This window comes from Aegilops tauschii, chromosome 3 (genome assembly GCF_002575655.3).
Source record: "Aegilops tauschii subsp. strangulata cultivar AL8/78 chromosome 3, Aet v6.0, whole genome shotgun sequence".
Taxonomy (NCBI): Eukaryota; Viridiplantae; Streptophyta; class Magnoliopsida; order Poales; family Poaceae; genus Aegilops; species Aegilops tauschii.
This window is the reverse complement of record NC_053037.3, coordinates 28,661,306-28,680,312: the sequence shown is the minus strand read 5'-3', so window position 1 is coordinate 28,680,312 and position 19,007 is coordinate 28,661,306. Positions and strand designations below refer to the sequence as shown.

The 19,007-nt window shown below is 47.5% G+C and overlaps 2 protein-coding genes across 2 annotated transcripts; both read left to right on the top strand.

Moving 5' to 3' along the window:
- Positions 1–10,347: 10,347 nt before the first annotated feature.
- On the top strand, positions 10,348–11,408 carry LOC109770039 (uncharacterized protein At2g39795, mitochondrial-like). The gene is made up of 4 exons (XM_020328742.1): positions 10,348–10,405; positions 10,476–10,663; positions 10,822–11,114; positions 11,246–11,408. Exons 1-4 carry the CDS (start codon positions 10,348–10,350, stop codon positions 11,406–11,408), a joined length of 702 nt encoding a protein of 233 aa, XP_020184331.1.
- Positions 11,409–17,176: 5,768 nt separating this feature from the next.
- Positions 17,177–18,342, top strand: LOC109770038 (uncharacterized protein At2g39795, mitochondrial-like). Its single transcript, XM_020328741.1, has 3 exons — positions 17,177–17,497; positions 17,697–18,085; positions 18,180–18,342. Exons 1-3 carry the CDS (start codon positions 17,177–17,179, stop codon positions 18,340–18,342), a joined length of 873 nt encoding a protein of 290 aa, XP_020184330.1.
- The last annotated feature ends 665 nt before the right edge of the window (positions 18,343–19,007 follow it).

Here is a 19,007-nt window from a genome sequence, read left to right as displayed (position 1 = left end):
TGCTCGCGCAACGGCTCACCGAGGCCACTCATACAGTGCGACGACTGCACGCAGACAGTGCTGCGGCTAACATCTAGCACGCTGAAACACCTCGGATGGGTATTCTTCAAATGCGAAAACGACGGGGTATGTTCTTGATTCATTTGGTTTTGTCAAACTATTCAGTTCAATTTCGATAGTTTATTGAGATGGTCATGTGTGTAGGAAGGTGGATGCTCAGTTTGATATTGGGAAGAAGATTACATCGATTTATTGATAGAAAGAAACTTAATAGATGTTCGTGCACTCGTTGATAGAATTGAGGCTAATGATGCGGTTGCATATGCAATTAGAGAAGAAACTAGAGGGGAAGAAACGTCGACTTCTTTAGAATCAAAGAAGAAGACTGAAGAATGCAAGATCAAGAATCCGTAGATCAACAATGACGGCATGGAGAAGATATTGGTCCAACTAGTGGGAGCAGTTATGGAAGTTGGATATCTGCTAAAATGCCTAATTGTGGTTCTTATTTTCTCTGGTCTTGCTATTCTAGCAAAGATTTCGTGAATTACTATGTATCCAATACCGTTGAAGAAAATAAAAAAAGCAAAGAAATGTGTTTTCATGTCTGAAATTGAAATGCAAATTACTGATTTGCGGGTCGGCATTATATGGGGTCTGCTAGAGATGCTCTAACACTAGTTTTCCGTGAACTGTAAATGCATTTTGCGGGTCGGCATTATACAGAGTCTGCTAGAGATGCTCTAACATTAGTTGTGTGGGCAGGCTGATGCGAGAGGAGAGAATTATGCGGTGCGCCGGTGGACTGGAATTGCCAAACTTGCGATAGCTAAACACACCGTTGTTGGTAAAGGGGTGTGGTTGAAGAGCACTGATCATTGGGTGGGTGGGGGGTGAGGGGGGGCATGGCCCGGGAGATGCTTGTTTAATATTTTTCAAATACTTGTTCAGCCTTTTTCCAAATGGTTGATTAAAATGTTTTAAATACATGCTCGATTTTTTCATACACATTTGTTTTTGTATACATTTTTCGTACATGTGATAAACATTTTCTCTATACATATTTAAAAAATTTCAAATGCTTGATCAATGTTTTTTTGTAGCGTCAATTTTGTAATATATATATATATATATATATATATAATATTTTAATGTATAAACAAATTTAGAAAACATCATGCCAAAAAGAGAAAACAGAAAAAGAAAAAAGAAAAAAAACATGGCTATAGCATCCCGTGTGTATGGGCCGGCCCATATTGCTTTCCCTCTTCAACGAGTGTTCCATAGGTCTCCATTAATGCGAGACATGGGGCGCCCTTATATAAGCGCCAATTATGAGCTCTCAAGTGAAGGAGCCGGCAAGGGAGGTGTAGTGAATAACTAATAGCATCTCCAATACAAGATGTAGATGCAAAAATAACTAACTTATGCATCTCTGAGATCTAAAAACCCCTCTCCAACAGATAATGTAGATGTAAAAAAAATTATATCTCTATTGTCCGAAGATGTAAAATACAACACCTCGCGATGCAAATATACATCTTCACCTACAGGAGATGTAAAAACCCTAGCCGCGCACCAACCGCCAACCGCCTTCATTTTGTTTCCGCCGGCCCGCCCGCCTCCTGTGCGCCAACCACACCCGCCTCCCAGGCCATGGCCGATTCCGACGTCCCCGCCCCCCGCCGCTGTGACGCCCCCGATTTGACCGTACACTAATCATGCACGCAAATGTGTACGATCAAGATCAGGGACTCACGGGAAGATATCACAACACAACTCTAAAACATAAATAAGTCATACAAGCATCATAATACAAGCCAGGGGCCTCGAGGGCTCGAATACAATTGCTCGATCATAGACGAGTCAGCGGAAGCAACAATATCTGAGTACAGACATAAGTTAAACAAGTTTGCCTTAAGAAGGCTAGCACAAAAGTAGCAACGATCGAAAAGGCAAGGCCTCCTGCCTGGGACCTCCTAACTACTCCTCGAAGCCGAACTCCATGTAGAATCATCCTCGGGATCTCTAGCTCCTGTACTCCAGTATCTGGTTGCGACAATCAGGTATAGACAAGGGAAAAGAGGGAGAAAAGCAACCGTGAGTACTCATCCAAAGTACTCGCAAGCAAGGAGCTACACTACATATGCATGGGTATAAGTGTAAAGGGGCATATCAGTGGACTGAACTGCAGAATGCCAGAATAAAAGGGGGATAGCTAGTCCTGTCGAAGATTACGCTTCTGGTCATCTCCATCTTGCAGCATGTAGAAGAGAGTAGATTGAAGTCCTCCAAGTAGCATCGCATAGCATAATCCTACCCGGCGATCCCCTCCTCGTCGCCCTGTTAGAGAGCGATCACCGGGTTGTATCTGGCACTTGGAAGGGTGTATTTTATTCAGTATCCAGTTCTAGTTGTCATAAGGTCAAGGTACAACTCTGGGTCGTCCTTTTACCGAGGGACACGGCTATTCGAATAGATAAACTCCCCTGCAGGGGTGCACCACATAACCCAACACGCTCGATCCCATTTGGCCGGACACACTTTTCTGGGTCATACCCGGCCTCGTAAGATCAACACGTCGCAGCCCCACCTAGGCTCAACAGAGAGGTCAGCACGCCGGTCTAAACCTATGCACGCAGGGGTCTGGGCCCATCGCCCTATGCACACCTGCACGTTGCGTACGCGGCCGGAAGCAGACCTAGCCCCCTTAATACAAGCGCGAGCTTACGGTCCAATGCGGCGCGCGCCACTCAGTCGCTGACGTCAAAAGAGCTTCGGCTGATACCACGACGTCGGGATACCCATAACTACTCCCGCGTAGATGGTTAGTGCGTATAGACCAAATGGCCAGACTCAGATCAAATACCAAGATCTCGTTAAGCGTGTTAAGTATCCGCGAACGCCGACCAGGGCCAGGCCCACCTTTCTCCTAGGTGGTCTCAACCTGCCCTGTCGCTCCGCCACAAAGTAACAGTCGGGGGCCGTCAGGAACCCAGGCCCACCTCTACCGGGGTGGAGCCACCTGTCCTTTCAGCCCCCTCATCAGAATCACTTGCGGGTACTCAGCGAGCCGACCCGACTTTAGTCACCACATGTGACATGTATATAAAGTATATAGTATATACCCGTGATCACCTCCCGAAGTGATCACGACCCAGTAGTATAGCATGGCAGACGGACAAGAGTGTAGGGCCACTGATGGAACACTAGCATCCTATACTAAGCAGTAAGGTAGCAGGTAAGGGTAACAACTGTAGCAACAATGATAGGCTATGCAACAGGATAGGATTAACGGAAAGCAGTAACATGCTACACTACTCTAATGCAAGCAGTATAGAGAAGAATAGGCGATATCTGGTGAGCAAGGGGGGGCTTGCCTGGTTGCTCTGGCAAGTAGGAGGGGTCGTCAACTCCGTAGTCGAACTGGGCAGCAGTAGTGTCGGTCTCGTAGTCTACCGGAGAGAAGAGGGGGAAGAAACAGTAAATACAATGCAGACATAAACATGACGATGCGTGACATGACAATGAGCAGTGCGAGGTGTGTCCTAACGCGACAGTAGGTGGTACCGGCGAAGGGGGGAACATCTGGGAAAGTATTCCCGATGTTTTGCGTTTTCGGACAGATGGACCGGAGGGGGAAAGTTGCGAGTTCAATAGGTTAGGGAGGTGTGGTGGACGAACGGACTGCGTATCCGGATTCGCCTCGTCGTTCTGAGCAACTTTCATGTACAAAGTTTTTCGATCCGAGTTACGGTTAATTTACTATGATTTTTCAAAGATTTAAACAATCTTCTGAATTTATTATAATTCGAAAATAAATATTAAATTGCTATGGGCACCCAGTTCTGTGTACACAGAAGTGTACACAGAGGATGACAAGTGGGCCAGAGGAGGTCCAGTCAGCAGTTGACCAGTCAACTGTTGACTGGTCAATAGGGTTAAAGTGGACCCACATGTCATTGTCACATTAGGTTAATTAGCTAATTAGCTAGGCTATCTAATTAACTAATTTAACTAAACAAGATTACTTAAGTTAATTAAGTGTTTAACTAATTAATTAATTATTCTTATTAATATATATTTTTACATTTTTTTTCTTTTTTTTCTTTTTTTTAGGGGAGGGGCCCCAGCTGCCAGTGGCACAAAGGCCACTGGAGCGGGCACGGCTAACGGGCGCTGCCCCGGGCGGAGGCCGAACCCGCCCCGGGGCGAGGCGAGGCGAGGCGTGTCGGGGCGCCGGCAGCCGGCAGGAACGGCTGCAGGGCCAAGCGTCGTGGGGGCAGCCGTAGGAGGGGGGGGGGCAAGGCCATGCGGAGGCTGACGCCGGCGGCGAGGCGTGCTCGCGGTGCGAGCAACGGCGACGCGAGTCGCGGACGACAGAGGGGCGAGCCGGGCGCGGCCAGGGCGCGCCGGACGACGACGGGGAGAAGGGAGAAGGGGGAAACGGGCGGCGCTCACAGCGGAGCGTAGGGGAGCGGCAGTGGGCTCGGGTGGGGCCGGGGAGGCGGTCGGCGACGTCGTGGCGAGGTCGCGTCGGCGTAGGGGCAGGCGACCCGAGGCGGCACCGGGCGGCGGCGTCGAGGCTGCGTTGACGAGCAGCGGCGGCGGGGTCGTCCGTCGATGGGGAGGCCTTCGGGCGACGGCGGACGAGGCGTCGAGCGCGACGAGTACGGCGGCGGTTCGGTGACGGAGAGGACGGCGGCGGTGGTGGTGCACGGCGACGACGAGCGGGTGGGGGAACGGGGCGTGCGGGAGGAGTCGGAGAGGCGGGCGGTGGCTTCGGGCGGCGCGGCTGGGGCCGGGCTGGGGAGGGGCGCCTGCGGCGGAGGCACGGGATCGGGCTCCTCCCCGATCCAAGCGAGTGGGGAGGGAGAGAGTGGGGGTCGTGGGGGATCTGGGGGAGATGGGGATAGGTTAGGGTTTGGGGTCGGGGGTTAAGCAGGGGTGAGGGGCCGGTTGGGCCAGTGGGCTGGCCGGCTGGGCCGTTGGCCCAGTTGGCCAGGGGGCCTTTTGTCTTTTTTTTTGGATTTTAGTTTCCTTTAGTTTTTTTTATCTTATTTCTTTTCTGTTTTATTTTGTTCCTCATTTTATTTTAATTTTGCAAAGTACAAAATGATCCCTAAATTAGTACTACCACTAAACCCACTGCGATAAAAAGTTTAACACCTAACTAGAATAGTTTAACATTTTATTAATTATAAAATGCATTTCAATAATTGTTTTGACTACTGTTTTATTCATTTTAGAGTATTTAAAGATTTTATATAAGTGTGGTTTTCTCCATCATAATTATCCATGATTTATTTGAATCCCCCCGAACATTTTAGTTTTAATATTTGAAAACTTTTATTGTTTGCTTGATTTTGAATTTGAATTCGAACCGGTTTTGAACTAACGAGAGATTAGTAATAGTAACCGAGGTGATGTGGCATCATTAGCGTGGAATCACTGTAGCCTAATTATCCGGGCGTTACAGCCGCCACCTCCGCCGTCGGTCAGACCCACCTCGCCGCCACTGGTTCCATCGCCCCGCGTTGCCCTCTACCTGTAAATTTGCTGCATCGACCGCTTTTTCGCGGCCCAGCCGCCGCCTGATTTGAGTTCTCCCGCTGCCCTGTCGCTGCCAGATTCCCCCGCACACCTGCCGCCACTTCCGCCGCTCGATTCAAGCTTCTGGCGCCACTCCCTCGCCGCTTCCGCCACCGCCCAATTCGAGTTACCGCTGCCGACTATTCGAGCTCCCGACGTTGCTTCTGTCGCCCGATTCAAGTTTCTGGCGCCGCTTCCGTCGCTCCGTCACCGCTACCCGATTCGAGTTATCGCCGTCGGCCATTCGAGCTCCCGACGCCATCTAGTTCGAGGTTCTTGCACCGTTTTTGCCACCGGCTAATTCGGGTTATCACCAACAGCCATTCGAGTTAACATCGCCGCCTGATTCGAGTCCCCTCCGCGACGCCGCCGCCCGATTTGAGTTACCGCAACCGGCCATTCGAGCTCCTGCCGCCGGCAAGACGCTCGGGCGCCGCGCCGATCCTCGTCGCTCGGTCGCTGGCGCTCCTCCCGAAGCTTGGCCGCCGCCGCTCGATCCGTTGGAGTAGTAGTTTTACATCTTGGAATACAACATTTGTCAGAATTGCTCTTTTACATCTCCAATATACATCATTTGTTGGAGTTGCCTCTTTTGAGAGATGCAAAATGCACTTTTTAGAAATGTAAATTTTTACATCTTCTATTTTACATCTCCAAATTTGCATTTTTTATTAAAGATATTCTAAATGGGCTGCTAGACTACCAGTCGTCCAAATGAATATGACAAGCACAAGCAGACGTCTGCCACAATGTAGCAAACTCGTCTCTTTCTTTTTACTATATAAAAAAATACTATAAAAAAAGCTTGTCTCTTTTAAAAAAAGCAAGGAAAAGGGGTGACAAAAATAACAAGTTCAGAACAAGAAGCTCATAGTATTGCAGATAATTTCCCGATTCCGAGGAAATATTGCAAAGATTTGTAGAACAGTCTAATTTATGAAGAAAATATTACACTGCATTTTTCCGCAGGACGAAAAGAGAAGAAAAAAGGTTTAAAATCCTTTCTTCTTCTTCTTCTTCAAGAAACACAGTGGTTGAATCAAACACGTTACGCTTACCTGGCATAATGCTCAATCGTCTTAACGAAACCCACCAAAACCCTTCCCCGCTGTAGCTTCGCGCCATGGCCCTCCTCACCGTCGCCGCCCGCCGCGCCTCCGTCCTGCTACGCCCCAAGGCCGCCGCTGCGCGGTTCTCGTCGATCAGGCGCAGGTCCTATTCATCCTCCACCTCCTCGATCCGCTCCCTCCGCGCCGAGGCCGCCTCCTGCCGCGCCGAAGCCGCATCCTACCGAGCCGAGGCTGTCAGCTTCCGTGCCAAGGCCGACTCACTCCGCGCCGCCACGCATGACGGCGAGCTCCTCGGCATAATCAACTCCGCGATGCACTCCTACAACGGAAACCTGGTACGTACGTACTTCCGCCGATCGAGTTCCACACTTTCAGTTCGCCAATCTACTAGTATAGCTAGTTCTGCTATCACTGTTTTAGTACCCATAGATTTCTGTGTTGGTGCTCCTGAACTCGGTAGAGATTGACCTAGTTTTGGCTTTTGAGTCTCCTGCGGTCCTGCCTTTAATTAGTTGTTGCCCTAATTTGGCTGGGGTGTGTGATTGTGTTTGCACGTGCTGTGTTTGTGCGCGCATACCTCTTGTGCTCTGCAGTCCTATACAAACAAAAACGTTTCTTTGATGATGTAGTAGGAAAGATGGGGAAGTTTTTGTGAGATGCAGTTGTTTTTGTTTGGAGATGCTCTGTTTTGTGCCTTCACCATTGTAAGGTAATGTAGATGTACTTAATGCTGTCTACATTTTGTACAAGCAATCTCTTTGTTCCGATTTTTGTTACATCTAAATCAGCTGCGAATAAGTTTCATGCTACTTTTCGGAGAAATTGTCATTGTTGGTACCATGTTTATTTTCCCGTCTTAAAACAGGCTGAGGAGATTCCGAGTGAGTTCCCTTTCGTAATCAGCAAAATCGAGGAGCTTACCAGGATCGACGTTACTCTTACAAGATGTTTAAAGGGTGAAAAGATTGAGGTCTTGGTTTCCATGCCCAGACTTGCCAGTGATGAGGACGACGACGATCTGCAGGAATCCTCAAACTCATCATCATCATCTTCAGACGAAACCTCATCATCTTCAGACAACGAGACCTCATCATCTTCAGACGACTCTTCATGGTATTCAGATAACGACACCTCATCATCTTCAGACGAATCCTCATCTTCAGATGAGTCATCATCATCTTCGGAAGATGAAGCCAAGAACCGTACAGGAGAATACAACCTCCCTATTCGCATGAAAATAGAACACAGCCTCCCTCTCATCGTCACTGTGTCGAAGCCTGATGGCTCAAGCATGAAATTTGCCTGTGACGCCTATCATGACGAGATCACCATCGATACCGTGTCTGTGAGGCAGCGACCATCAGGAGCTGAGGAAGGCGATAATAATGCATATGATGAGGGTCCTGATTTCAGGTAGGCACATCCGTTGAACTTAGCTACCTTCGGCATTTTGATTTATCTCTGGTTATTAATTGCTCATACCACGTTGTGTGCAGTGATCTGGATGAGAACCTTCAGGAGGGACTCCACAAGTACCTGGAGGTGCGCGGGATCACTCCAAACAACATAAAGTTGCTGCACAAGTACATAATCAGCAAGGAACGGCAACATTATCAAGTCTGGTTGGCCAAGCTGCGGCATTTCGTCAGGAAAAATTAAGACCATCCATGAATGATCCATCCTCGGCATAAGACAACAGTTTGTTTGCACTTTCTATTTCGAGAGCTCTGCGTGACATCCTCTATACGAGTGGATATTAGATCTTTTTTATTGTAATAACAACATTTTTGCCGACTAAGTAGAAACAATTTTCCTTTTTTGATGGTGCTTCTTTATCTCTATGGATGTGCTATTTATATGCCCAGTGTGTTCTCAGTCCCTAGCGTGCACCTGCTTCCTGGCTGAAGCATCAGTTTAGTTCTTCAATTATTTTTCTTTTTGGAATGGGAAGTTTAGTTCTTAATTAGTAAATATAACCATTATATGATTTTATTCACTACTCTATCTACTGTTTGTCTGGATGTTTCATGGAACTGTAGACGATGTTTTGTATGAAAGGTCACCGGGGGCTAAACCAGCCCACCTGAACATTACATTAAGCTTCAAGCGGCAATGTAGCGATTATAGGGTGGCACACGTGGTGGTTTCTCATGGCACTGTTTAAATCTGGAAGACTTTCCACAGGCAACTAAATAGTTAATTACCAAGCTACCTATGCTACAATTAGTATGGCAACTAAATGTTTCAGTTTTCATGCCTGATAACTTCTTCTGTATAACTCAATAACTCCTATAGTGTTTAGTCATAACTTATGAAGTGGAAAAGGTCGTTCAAATATTATAAATGATCTTCAGTTTTCATATCGCATAACTACTAAACAACTCAATTAACTCTTGTAGTTCTAAATAAAATGCAGAGAACAATCACAACTATGTCCTCATTAGCGAAAAACCATCACTTTGCAAAATGTTGCAGAATGCACCGCATCGAAAAACTGATAGTGGACCTTAAGTGCATCAAGAGAGAGCACTAGCAACTGGCTCCCTCTCGCTGTGGACGCTGGAAACTCCATGTGCATGCGCTTATTCTGTCTTCGCCATGCCCGTGCGCGTCTTTGCCAAGTAGCCGACCATGCCATGCTCACCGACAGCCTCGCCTGCACTGCTGCCTGGCGCTGGCCCGCCGGTCTCCGACTCCACGCCGCTGGTGGATGAGGAACACGCGTGCAGCGAATTCCCGCAGCTAGTTGCCCTGGTCTACGCCGCCGACCAGCGCGCGCCCTTGGGTTGGAGCTCTGACCCCACGGAAAGAATGTCGTCCACGCACTGTATTCGTGGGAGCTCGACGCAGCGCCCGATCCGCAGGAGCTCGATGTCGCGTCAACCTCCCACTTGTTGTAGATGCGAGCACACTGCTGCCCTCGACAGCCCTGTATGTGAGGCCGGCTGTGAAAACGATGCCGGGGGTGGCGGCGCTGCGACAAGCCTACAAAGGCGGCGGTCCAGGGGGCGGCGGTGCGAGCTCCATGTCACCTGACAGCCCTGGGTCGGGCTGTCGCCTGTGTTGCGTTCATCCTCTGTGTTTTTACAGGGTGTCTATGTGGCACTCAGCCTGACGGATGGGCCCGACTGATTAGTGAGGTCAGCAATGCCCTTGGCATTTACTGTCTCTGTTTTTCCACTATCAATTTTTCTGTGTGGTATAACACAGTTTTGTAAAGTGGTGGTTTTTTTTGCCATGGTGACACGATTGTGGTGGAATTGTAGACGATGTTGTACACGCCAGAACACATTGTTCTGGCCGCAATTTGAACAGCAGAGGCAAATGAGCAGCTATCAGATGATGAACATGACGAGCAGGCAGAACATCCGTGAAAATGTAGTAATTCATCCCCGTTAAAAAAATACTATGAAGGAATTTTGTTATGTATAGCACAAGAATTTCATAATGTATCTCTGGGGTTTTTCATGGAACCATTTAATTTTGGAAGATTACTGCATTGTGATTTGCAAACAGAAAAGGAAGAGAAAACTGCCTGACAGGTGGGCATAACGACCTCCTTCCTCCGACAACCTAAACCCCAACGTCCTCGCTAAACCCTCTTAAATTCTGGAAGTAGGAAGAGAGAGATACGTAGATCGAGGAGAAACCTTGTCCACGGCTTCGAGTCCGCAGCTGCCGCGCCATGGCCATCCTCGCCGCCGCCCGCCGGGCCTCCTCCCTTCTCCTCCTCCGCGCCTCCTGTGCACTGCTTAGCCCCGCTGCCTCTCCTTTGACGCCAAGATCGCCTTGCTCATCCTCCTTCTTCGACAGCGCGCGCGAAGATCGCCTTGCTCAAAGCCGCGTTGGACTCCATCGACGCCGAGACCGGCTCCTGCGCCTCCGCCGCCGCACTGCACTCCCTGCGCGCCGCGGCCGACTCCCTCGGCGCCTCCACCTTTGACGACCATCTCGTCCGCGACATCGACTCCACGATCAAGTCATCCACCCGTCCCACCAAGGTACGTACATAGGCGGATCGATCTCTTCATTGATGCGATGATGATCTCCGTTCCTGAACTGCAGTTCCATGTTTGGGATCGATTACTTCCGATTATTAGTGTAACTAATCATGCATGAGAAACTGAGTAGGATCAATTTTTTCCTGGTCTTAAAACAGATGCAGGAGGCCGAGGGTTTCTTCCCTTTCAAAATAGTACGTGAAAATAGGTTGGGCAGTAGCAGCAGTACCTTTGATATTACTCTTAGAAGAACTTTTGAGGGTGAGCAGATTGAAATTTGGGCTTACACATTAGGCTCACACTACCATGATAACGGTATAATCAGCCTAAATGTCACCGTCTCCAAGAGCAATGGCTCGGACCTTTTATTTTCCTGCTCTGCGTATGCCGATTATATCACCATCGATTCCATGAAGATGACGGGGCAGCTTGAATCGCATAACGGTTTCGAGTAAGTATTAAGTCTAAACCTAACTTAATTCATTGGTTTTTTCATATTTTTTTGCCTGGTTGAACGTTTGCTTCGATTTTTATATCACCAACACATTTATTAAATGCTCCTCATTTGCGGATCTGGTGCAGTAAGCTTGATAAGAATCTGCAGAAGTCATTCTACAAGTATCTGGAACTACGGGGCATCACGCCAACAATGGCCAAACTGTTGCATGAGTACAAGAGGGGCAGCGGACCCCGCACGCAGCACTTGTGGCTAAACAAGCTGTCGGATTTCATCAAGAAAGATTGATCTTCATCTAGTGAAGATCGTAGGGCAGCATGATCAAGACTCCTACAATTTCCTCTTCCGGAAGAATTTTTCTTTTATCCGTGTGTTTAAGATCCATTTTTGTAACTATGATTTTGGTGGCATTAAGGCTAGACCTACATAGAGTTAAAACCATGTTAATTGGCGTTTGTTTATTCACTATGTTTGCTTTGCTTATTTCTAACTTACTCGTTAATTCTCAAGTGTATCTGTTTTGGATTTGGTTGTGTACACTATCAGATAGTATTATGCATTGGAAGCTGAAAAACAGAATTGGGAGATAACTTTTGGAAATTTCATATGAAGCACTTAACACTGCTGGAATTGGCAACTTTGCTTAGAGGCGGGGTGTTTGCCGAGTTCCTTTTATCAGGAACTTGGCAAAGACAAAGATAGCCAAGTTCATAGGTAAAAACAATCGGCAATGACATAGAACTCAGCACGGTTATCTTAGAACAAGTGCGGGAAAGAAAAAAACTCAGCAAAGACAGAGAACTCGGTAAAGTGGTTCTTTGTCTAGTGCAGAATGGGCAGAACTCTGCAAAGACCTGACCAACAGGCCCCACCAGATGTGGCTGACGACTCCATGACTGTTGGGCTCTGTTTGCGAGTGTCGTCCAACGGGCACTCGGCAAAGACATATCATTGTCTCTTTTAGAACGCCGACATTGTTTGCCTAGTTTCGCACGCAGGCGCTCAGCAAACATTTTCCGAGTGCTGCACTCAGCAAACATATTGCCAGTTCTGCTAAATAAAAAACCCGGTAGATATTTTGCACTGGGCAATGGGGAGAATATCATAGTGAAACCAATATTCAATGAAAACTTCATGGAAACCATATTTTAAAGTTATGAAAAAATTAAGAGGTTGATGTTTTATTGTCACGCAAAATTTCAAGTTGAACCACATCACGAGATGTGAGCTATGAAAAAGACAAATTCAGCCCTAAATAGTGACATTACTGCTTGGCACTATTCAATGGAAAAAAAATCATAGCTCACATCTTGTAATTTGTTTCAACTTAAAATTTTGCATGGCAATAAAACACCATCCTCTTAAAACCTGTATTTTTTTTCAGATTTTTCGAAACTTCAAAGTTTCTCGTGGTTTTCATCGGTTTCCATCGAATGTTAGTTTCCGTATGATATTCGTCAGCCTTCGCCGAGTTTAGCGACACAAACTCGGCAAACTATTGTGCCAGGTGGCACCTCCGTTAATGGGGCGTCCACTCTGACGGTGTAGTTCACGGAGTTTTTTTCCCATGGGAACTCATCAAACGTTGTTTATATATTCGCTGAGTTCACGATAGAATGCACTCGGCAGTATTAATAATTGTTGGGCCTCGTACGTCCAGCCGAGTGCGCTGCACCGAGTTTGGGACTCGATGAAGATTTCACCGAGTTTAATATGTGCTTTGCCGAGTTTCTTTCAAACTCGGCAAAAACGGCAATTCTAGTAGTGCCACTTAGTATTTGTCGGTTACCGTGGTAACAAAAAATCTCGGTGGCCCACAAGATTGTTTGGGATTCGGTAGCAAAACCCTGGGCCGCTGGGATTGACTACTGTGTTGCTCAGGAAAGCAAACGCCGGGGCTCCATCGCAATGTTCACTGTTGGAATTGTAGATGATGTTTTAGGCGACAAAAGACATGGTGCTGACCATTGTTTTCCCATCAAAGTATCTGCAATTACCCTAAATAAAAAGTATCTGCAATCTGATATAGCAATAAATGACGAAGACGCGGAACACAAGGAAATTTGTTCTGTTACAAGAATTTCATAATGTATTTCAGTGGTTTCTCATGGAACTGTTTAATTTTGGAAGAATTATACTGCAATGCAACTTGTAAACAGAAACGTAATAGGAAACTAGCTGCAATACGGTCCTACTTCTTCAAGAAGCAAAGTACATCGTCAGGTTGGACTGCGACCTCTTATATTCTGGAACGAAGTAGCAAGAAAGATATACTTCCTCCGTTCCAAATTACTCGTCGAAGAAATGGATGTATCTAGAACTAAAATACATCTACATACATTCATACCTGCGACAAATAATTCGGAACGGAGGGAGTACGTACGTAGGTCGAGAGCGAAAGTCCCGAAACCTTGTTCACGGCTTCGAGTCTGCAACGCGTGCATATGCCGCGCCATGGCCCTCCTCGCAGCCGCCCGCCGGGCCTCCTCCCTTCCCATCCTCCGCCGAGCCTCCTCCGTGCTGCTCCGTCCAGTGGCCTTGACGGTGCCGGCGACCAGGTGGAGGTCGTCCTCCTCCATCGACGCCGCCAAGACCACCCTAATGAAAGCTGCGATGGACACTGTCCGCGCCGAGCATGGCTCCAGTGCCTCCGCCGCTGCACTCGACTCCCTCCGCGCCGCCGCCGACTCCCTCAGCACCGCCACCTTTGACGTCCAGCTCCTCCACGGCATCGACTCCGCGATCAAGTCCTCAGAGCACCACCGTCTCACCAAGGTACGTACATATATACCCACTGATACGATGATGATCTCCGTTGAACTGCAGTTCCGTACGTGTTTGGGATCGATTGCTTTCGATTATTAGTAGTGTAGTTAATTAGTCATGCATAAAAAAAATTTGTCCGTCGTAAAACAGATGGAGGAGACCGCGGGTTTGCTCCCCTTCGAGATAAGTGAAGGTAGGTGGTCTAGCAGGAGTGTCGAAAGAAATATTACTCTCAAAAGAACTTTTGAGGGTGAGGAGATTGGAATATGGGCTTACACGGACTACCCTCCCTGGTGAGAAGGCTGTCATCCTAAATGTCACCGTCTCCAAGAGCAATGGCTCAAAGATTGAATTCAAATGCGCTGCGTATGCCGACTCTATCACCATCCGCTCCATGAAGATGAAGGAGCGGTATGATCCGTACGCGTATGATATCTCTATGTATGACGGTTTCAAGTAAGTATAAAGACTAGACCTAGCTTAATTCATTGGTCTTTACAATATTTGGCCTAGCTAGTCGAATGCTTCCTTCGATTTGTTACCACCTACACATTAACCGAATGCACCTAACTTGTGGATCTGGTGCAGTGAGCTCGATGAGAATCTGCAAAAGTCATTCTACAAGTATCTGGAGCCGTTGCGTGATTACATGAGCAGCAATGGACCCCGCACACATCACTTGTGGCTGAACAAGCTGTCAGATTTCGTCAAGAAAGATGAATCTTCATCCAATACTGATTATCCTAGCGCAGCATGATCAAGACTTATAATTGTTCCTCTTGTAGAGAGAAGTTTTTTTTTCCTGTGTTTTTGTGACAATGATTTTGGTGGCAGTTGGGCTAGACCTACATAGAGTTAAAACCATGTTAATTAGCGTTTGTTTATTCACTGCGTTTGCTTGGCTAATTCCTAATTTACTCATTAATTCTCAAGTGTATCCACTACCGGAACAGGGCTCTACCCCGACGGCCAAAATAATGTCGACGGCCCCCGTCGGCCTATTCTGAGCTATGCCGACATCCAAGGTCAGGCCGTCGGCGTACCCAAGCCATCGGGCTATCCCCAGGTAAGCCGACGGCCGCCGTCAGCACAGATAAGTCGTCGGCATAGCTCCGCGCACGCCTACATCAGCCGTCGGCATAGAGGTGGGCCGGGCGACCCGGCGTGTGACGGGCGATGCACGCCGTCAGTTCTATACCGACGGCAGGGACGGCGGCCGTCGGCATAGATCGAGTCCACGTCATCGATCTGCCGCACCTGCCACGTCATCGATCCGAGGCACGCCTGTCAGCTACCCCAGCCGCAGCTATGCCGACGGCTGTGCCGTCGGCTTACCCCTGCCACGTGGCCGTCGCTGGTTGGGCTGCTGGGATGACGGCTCCGTCTGTTGCCGTCTGCTGATTTTCTGTGCCGACGGCGTGACTATGCCGACGGTCGTATGGAAGCCGTCGGCATAGAGGCCTATGCCGACGGTCTGACGGGCTACGCTGACGGGTATATGCCGACGGTGGCCGCATAGAGGGTTAGTCCGGTAGTGATCAGTTTTCAATTTGGTGATGTACAATGTGAGATAGTATTATGCATTGGAAGCTGAAAAACAGAAATTGGAGACACATTTTGGAAATTTCATATGAAGCACTCAACACACTGCTAGAATTGGCAACTTTATTTACTGCTGGGGTGTTTGCCGATTTTCTTTTATCGGGAACTCCGCAAAGACAAAGATAGCCGAGTGCATAGGTAAAGAAAAATCGGCAATGGCATAGAACTTGGCAAACAATTATCTTGGAACAAGTGTGGAAAAAACTCGGCAAAGACAAGGAACTCGGTAAAGTGGTTCTTTGTCTAGTGCAGAATGGGCAGAACTCGGCAAAGACGTGACCACCAGGCCCCGCCAGGTGTGGCCGACAACTCCATGACTGTTGGGCTCTGTTTGCGAGTGTCGTCTAACGAGCACTCGGCAAAGACATATCGCTTTCTCTTTTAGAACGCAGACATAGTTTGCCTAGTTCCGCACGCAGGCGCTCGGCAAACACTTACTACAGGAGTCACCAGTGAGCGCCACGTGGCTCCGTTTGCCAGATGTTATGCTCGGTAGAAGTGCCCACAAATTCTTATTGTTATTACTTTAAATTCTAAAAATCCATGTAATAGATAGATATAGCAGTCCAGCATACATGATTAGTTTGATATGACAACATTCTTAACGAAACAACCATTGCTTTAGTGTATCCGCAAACATGATTCTTCAGATATAACAATAGATAGATATAAAAAGTCTTACAACCAAATATAACATGAGTTTTTGCCACTTGCAAATCAGGGTATCCAAGATTTGTTTGCCATCCCGTGTTGGTGTTGATGTGCTGGCTGTGAAAATATGATTAGTCAAAGTGTTTGGAGCGAACTTTTTCTCTGGTTTGTCCATGCGGATGTATTGTAGATGCGTTGTGTTCTTTGCCGTGGTTTTTTCTGCTTCACCTGGTAAAATAGGAGGCACACAGACATATAGAGAGATCATGAAGGCTCTAGGGAGCTTGGACAGGTTCTGGATTTATAAAATATAAACAAATCTTGTATCTCATTGTGGTTACAATCAACAAATGTTCTCACTCATTGGGTAATCTCTTCGTCTGTCACACAAAAGAGGGAAAAAGACCTGCTATGTCAATCTTGCCAAAAAAAACAATGCCACATAATAATCCCCTTTCCTGGAAATGGATACGTGTGTGCTATCATCATTGTCATCAGGCCACTAAGCACCCTAGAGATGCCCGCCAGGCAGCAAGTGTCTGGATAGCGCCATGTCACTGATTCATGGGGCTTGCGTCATGTCACTGATCCTTCACCATGCCTCCTTGTTCTCTTCACAATGCCTTCTTCCATGACCATCTCTATATATACTAGCACTAGTCATTCATCCGCATGCGGGGTGCGCTTGCGACTTAGGACTTGGCACATGGGCGCTAGGACGAGAGGAGTTGCTTTATGAGTCTGAAGACTCTGGACGGAGTACCAGTGCAGAAACATGTCAAACCGTGAATGGCTAGTCTGACACTGAAAAAAAAGGTCAAATCTGTTCCTACTTGTTCAAGAAGCAAAGCACATGGTGCAAATTCGGAACTGCATGCATGTCTGGCAGATGGGCCCAGCGAATTACGTCCTCCTACAAGCAAAACCCCTCTATCCTTCTAAAACCCTCTTAAATTTTCCAAGTAGGAAGAAAGATATACGTAGATCGAGGGGAAACCTTGTCCACGGCTTCGAGTCCGCAACGCATAGGCCGCGCCATGGCCCTCCTCGCCACCGCCCGCCGGGCCTCCTCCCTTCCCATCCTCCGCCGAGCCTCCTCGGTGCTGCTCGGCCCCGTGGCCTCGCCGTTCCCGGCGACTAGGCGCAGCTCGTCCTCCTCCATCCGCGCCGCGAAGACTGCCTTAATGAACGCCGCGATGGACACCGTCAACGCTGAGCATGGCTCCAGCGCCTGGGCCGCCGCGCTGGACTCACTCCGGGCCGCCACCGACTCCCTCAGCAACGCCTCCTTCGAGGACCAGCTCCTCCGCGGCATCGACTCTGCAGTCAAGTCCTCCGAGCCGCCCCGTATCGCCGAGGTACGTGCACTGCATATACACAGATCGATCTCTTCACCTATGCGATGATGATCCCCGTTCCCTTTGAAAAAGCATGCTGTCGAGAAACTTTACTAGTTTTATTTTATGTAATTAATTAATCATGCGTGAGACACGGGGCGGGGATTACCGGGTTTTTGTTGTTCATGTCCTCAAATTTGTTTTTCCCATTGTAAAACAGATGGAGGATACCGCGGGTTGCTTCCCCTTCGAAGTCAGTGAAAATAGATACTTTGTTGGCCGCGATTATAAAAGATACATTACTCTTAGAAGATCTTTTGAGGACGAGAAGATTGAGGTTGCGACTCAGATAGACTGCCTTGAGAAGGATGGAAAATCGTCTTTGGAATCCTTATGCATGCAGCTGGGACATGGCAAAGGTGAGAAGAAGGCATCGAGACCTAGCCTCACCTTTGATGTCATCGTCTCCAAGAGCAATGGCTACGAACTTCAGTTCACCTGTGTTGCGTATCCGGACGATGTCATCATCCGTTCCATGAATATGACGCCCGGGGGGTCGCCAAAAGAGCAGGAGCTACTGGAGGATATGTATAAGTATGACGGTTTCAAGTAAGTACCAAAACTGAACCTAGCTTAATTCATATATTTTGCCCACCACCGACAAATTGATTAAATGCTCTCTTAATTTGCGGATCTGGTACAGTAAGCTCGATGAGAATCTGAAGAAGTCGTTCCACAACTATCTGGAGCTGCGTGGGATCACGCCGATGACGATGAACTTGTTTCGCGAGTACATTATTAGCAATGGCACCCGCAAGCAACACTTTTGGCTGAACAAGCTGTCGGATTTCGTCAAGAAAGATTGATCTTCATCTTAATTTAGTTATCCTACTAGGGCAACACGATCAAGACTTATAATTGTTCCTTCTGTAGAGTAGCGTGCATGATCGTTTGGTTTTATCTACGCATGTTTAAGACCGTTTTCTGTAACTATGATTTTCTCGAGGTACGTAGAGTTGAAACCATTTTAATTAGGTTGTTTATTCACTATATTGGCTCTGCTTATTTCTAGCCTATTCTTTAATTCTCAAGTTTAGCTGTTTTTGATTTAGTCCTGTACGCCGTTAAATAGTATTAGGCTTTTAGCCAAGTCACTTCGAAGCTGAAATAATTACAACAAAGAAAAAACTTTAGAAAATTTAGTAGGATTATGAAGCCCTTCAAACAAAAAAGGCCTTCGAAGCAGGAGAAAAGAAGACGCAAATCGTCACAAGGACCATAAATTTTTCTGTCAGACCAGAAATTCATGTTACTTAGTAAAAGACTATGATATTTGATGCCTTAATGCTACTTAGGTGGATGTACAATTTAGAAATATACCTTTAGTTGTAGAAAGGTGCAGTTGAGCAGTTGTATGTTTTAGTCCTAGAGTTGCACCTTTTGTTTCCAATTTTAGGTTCCATGATGTGCAACTTGAACGCCTAAAAACTATCAATTGTGTGGTCTCCACGTTCTCCTTTGTTCTATACCA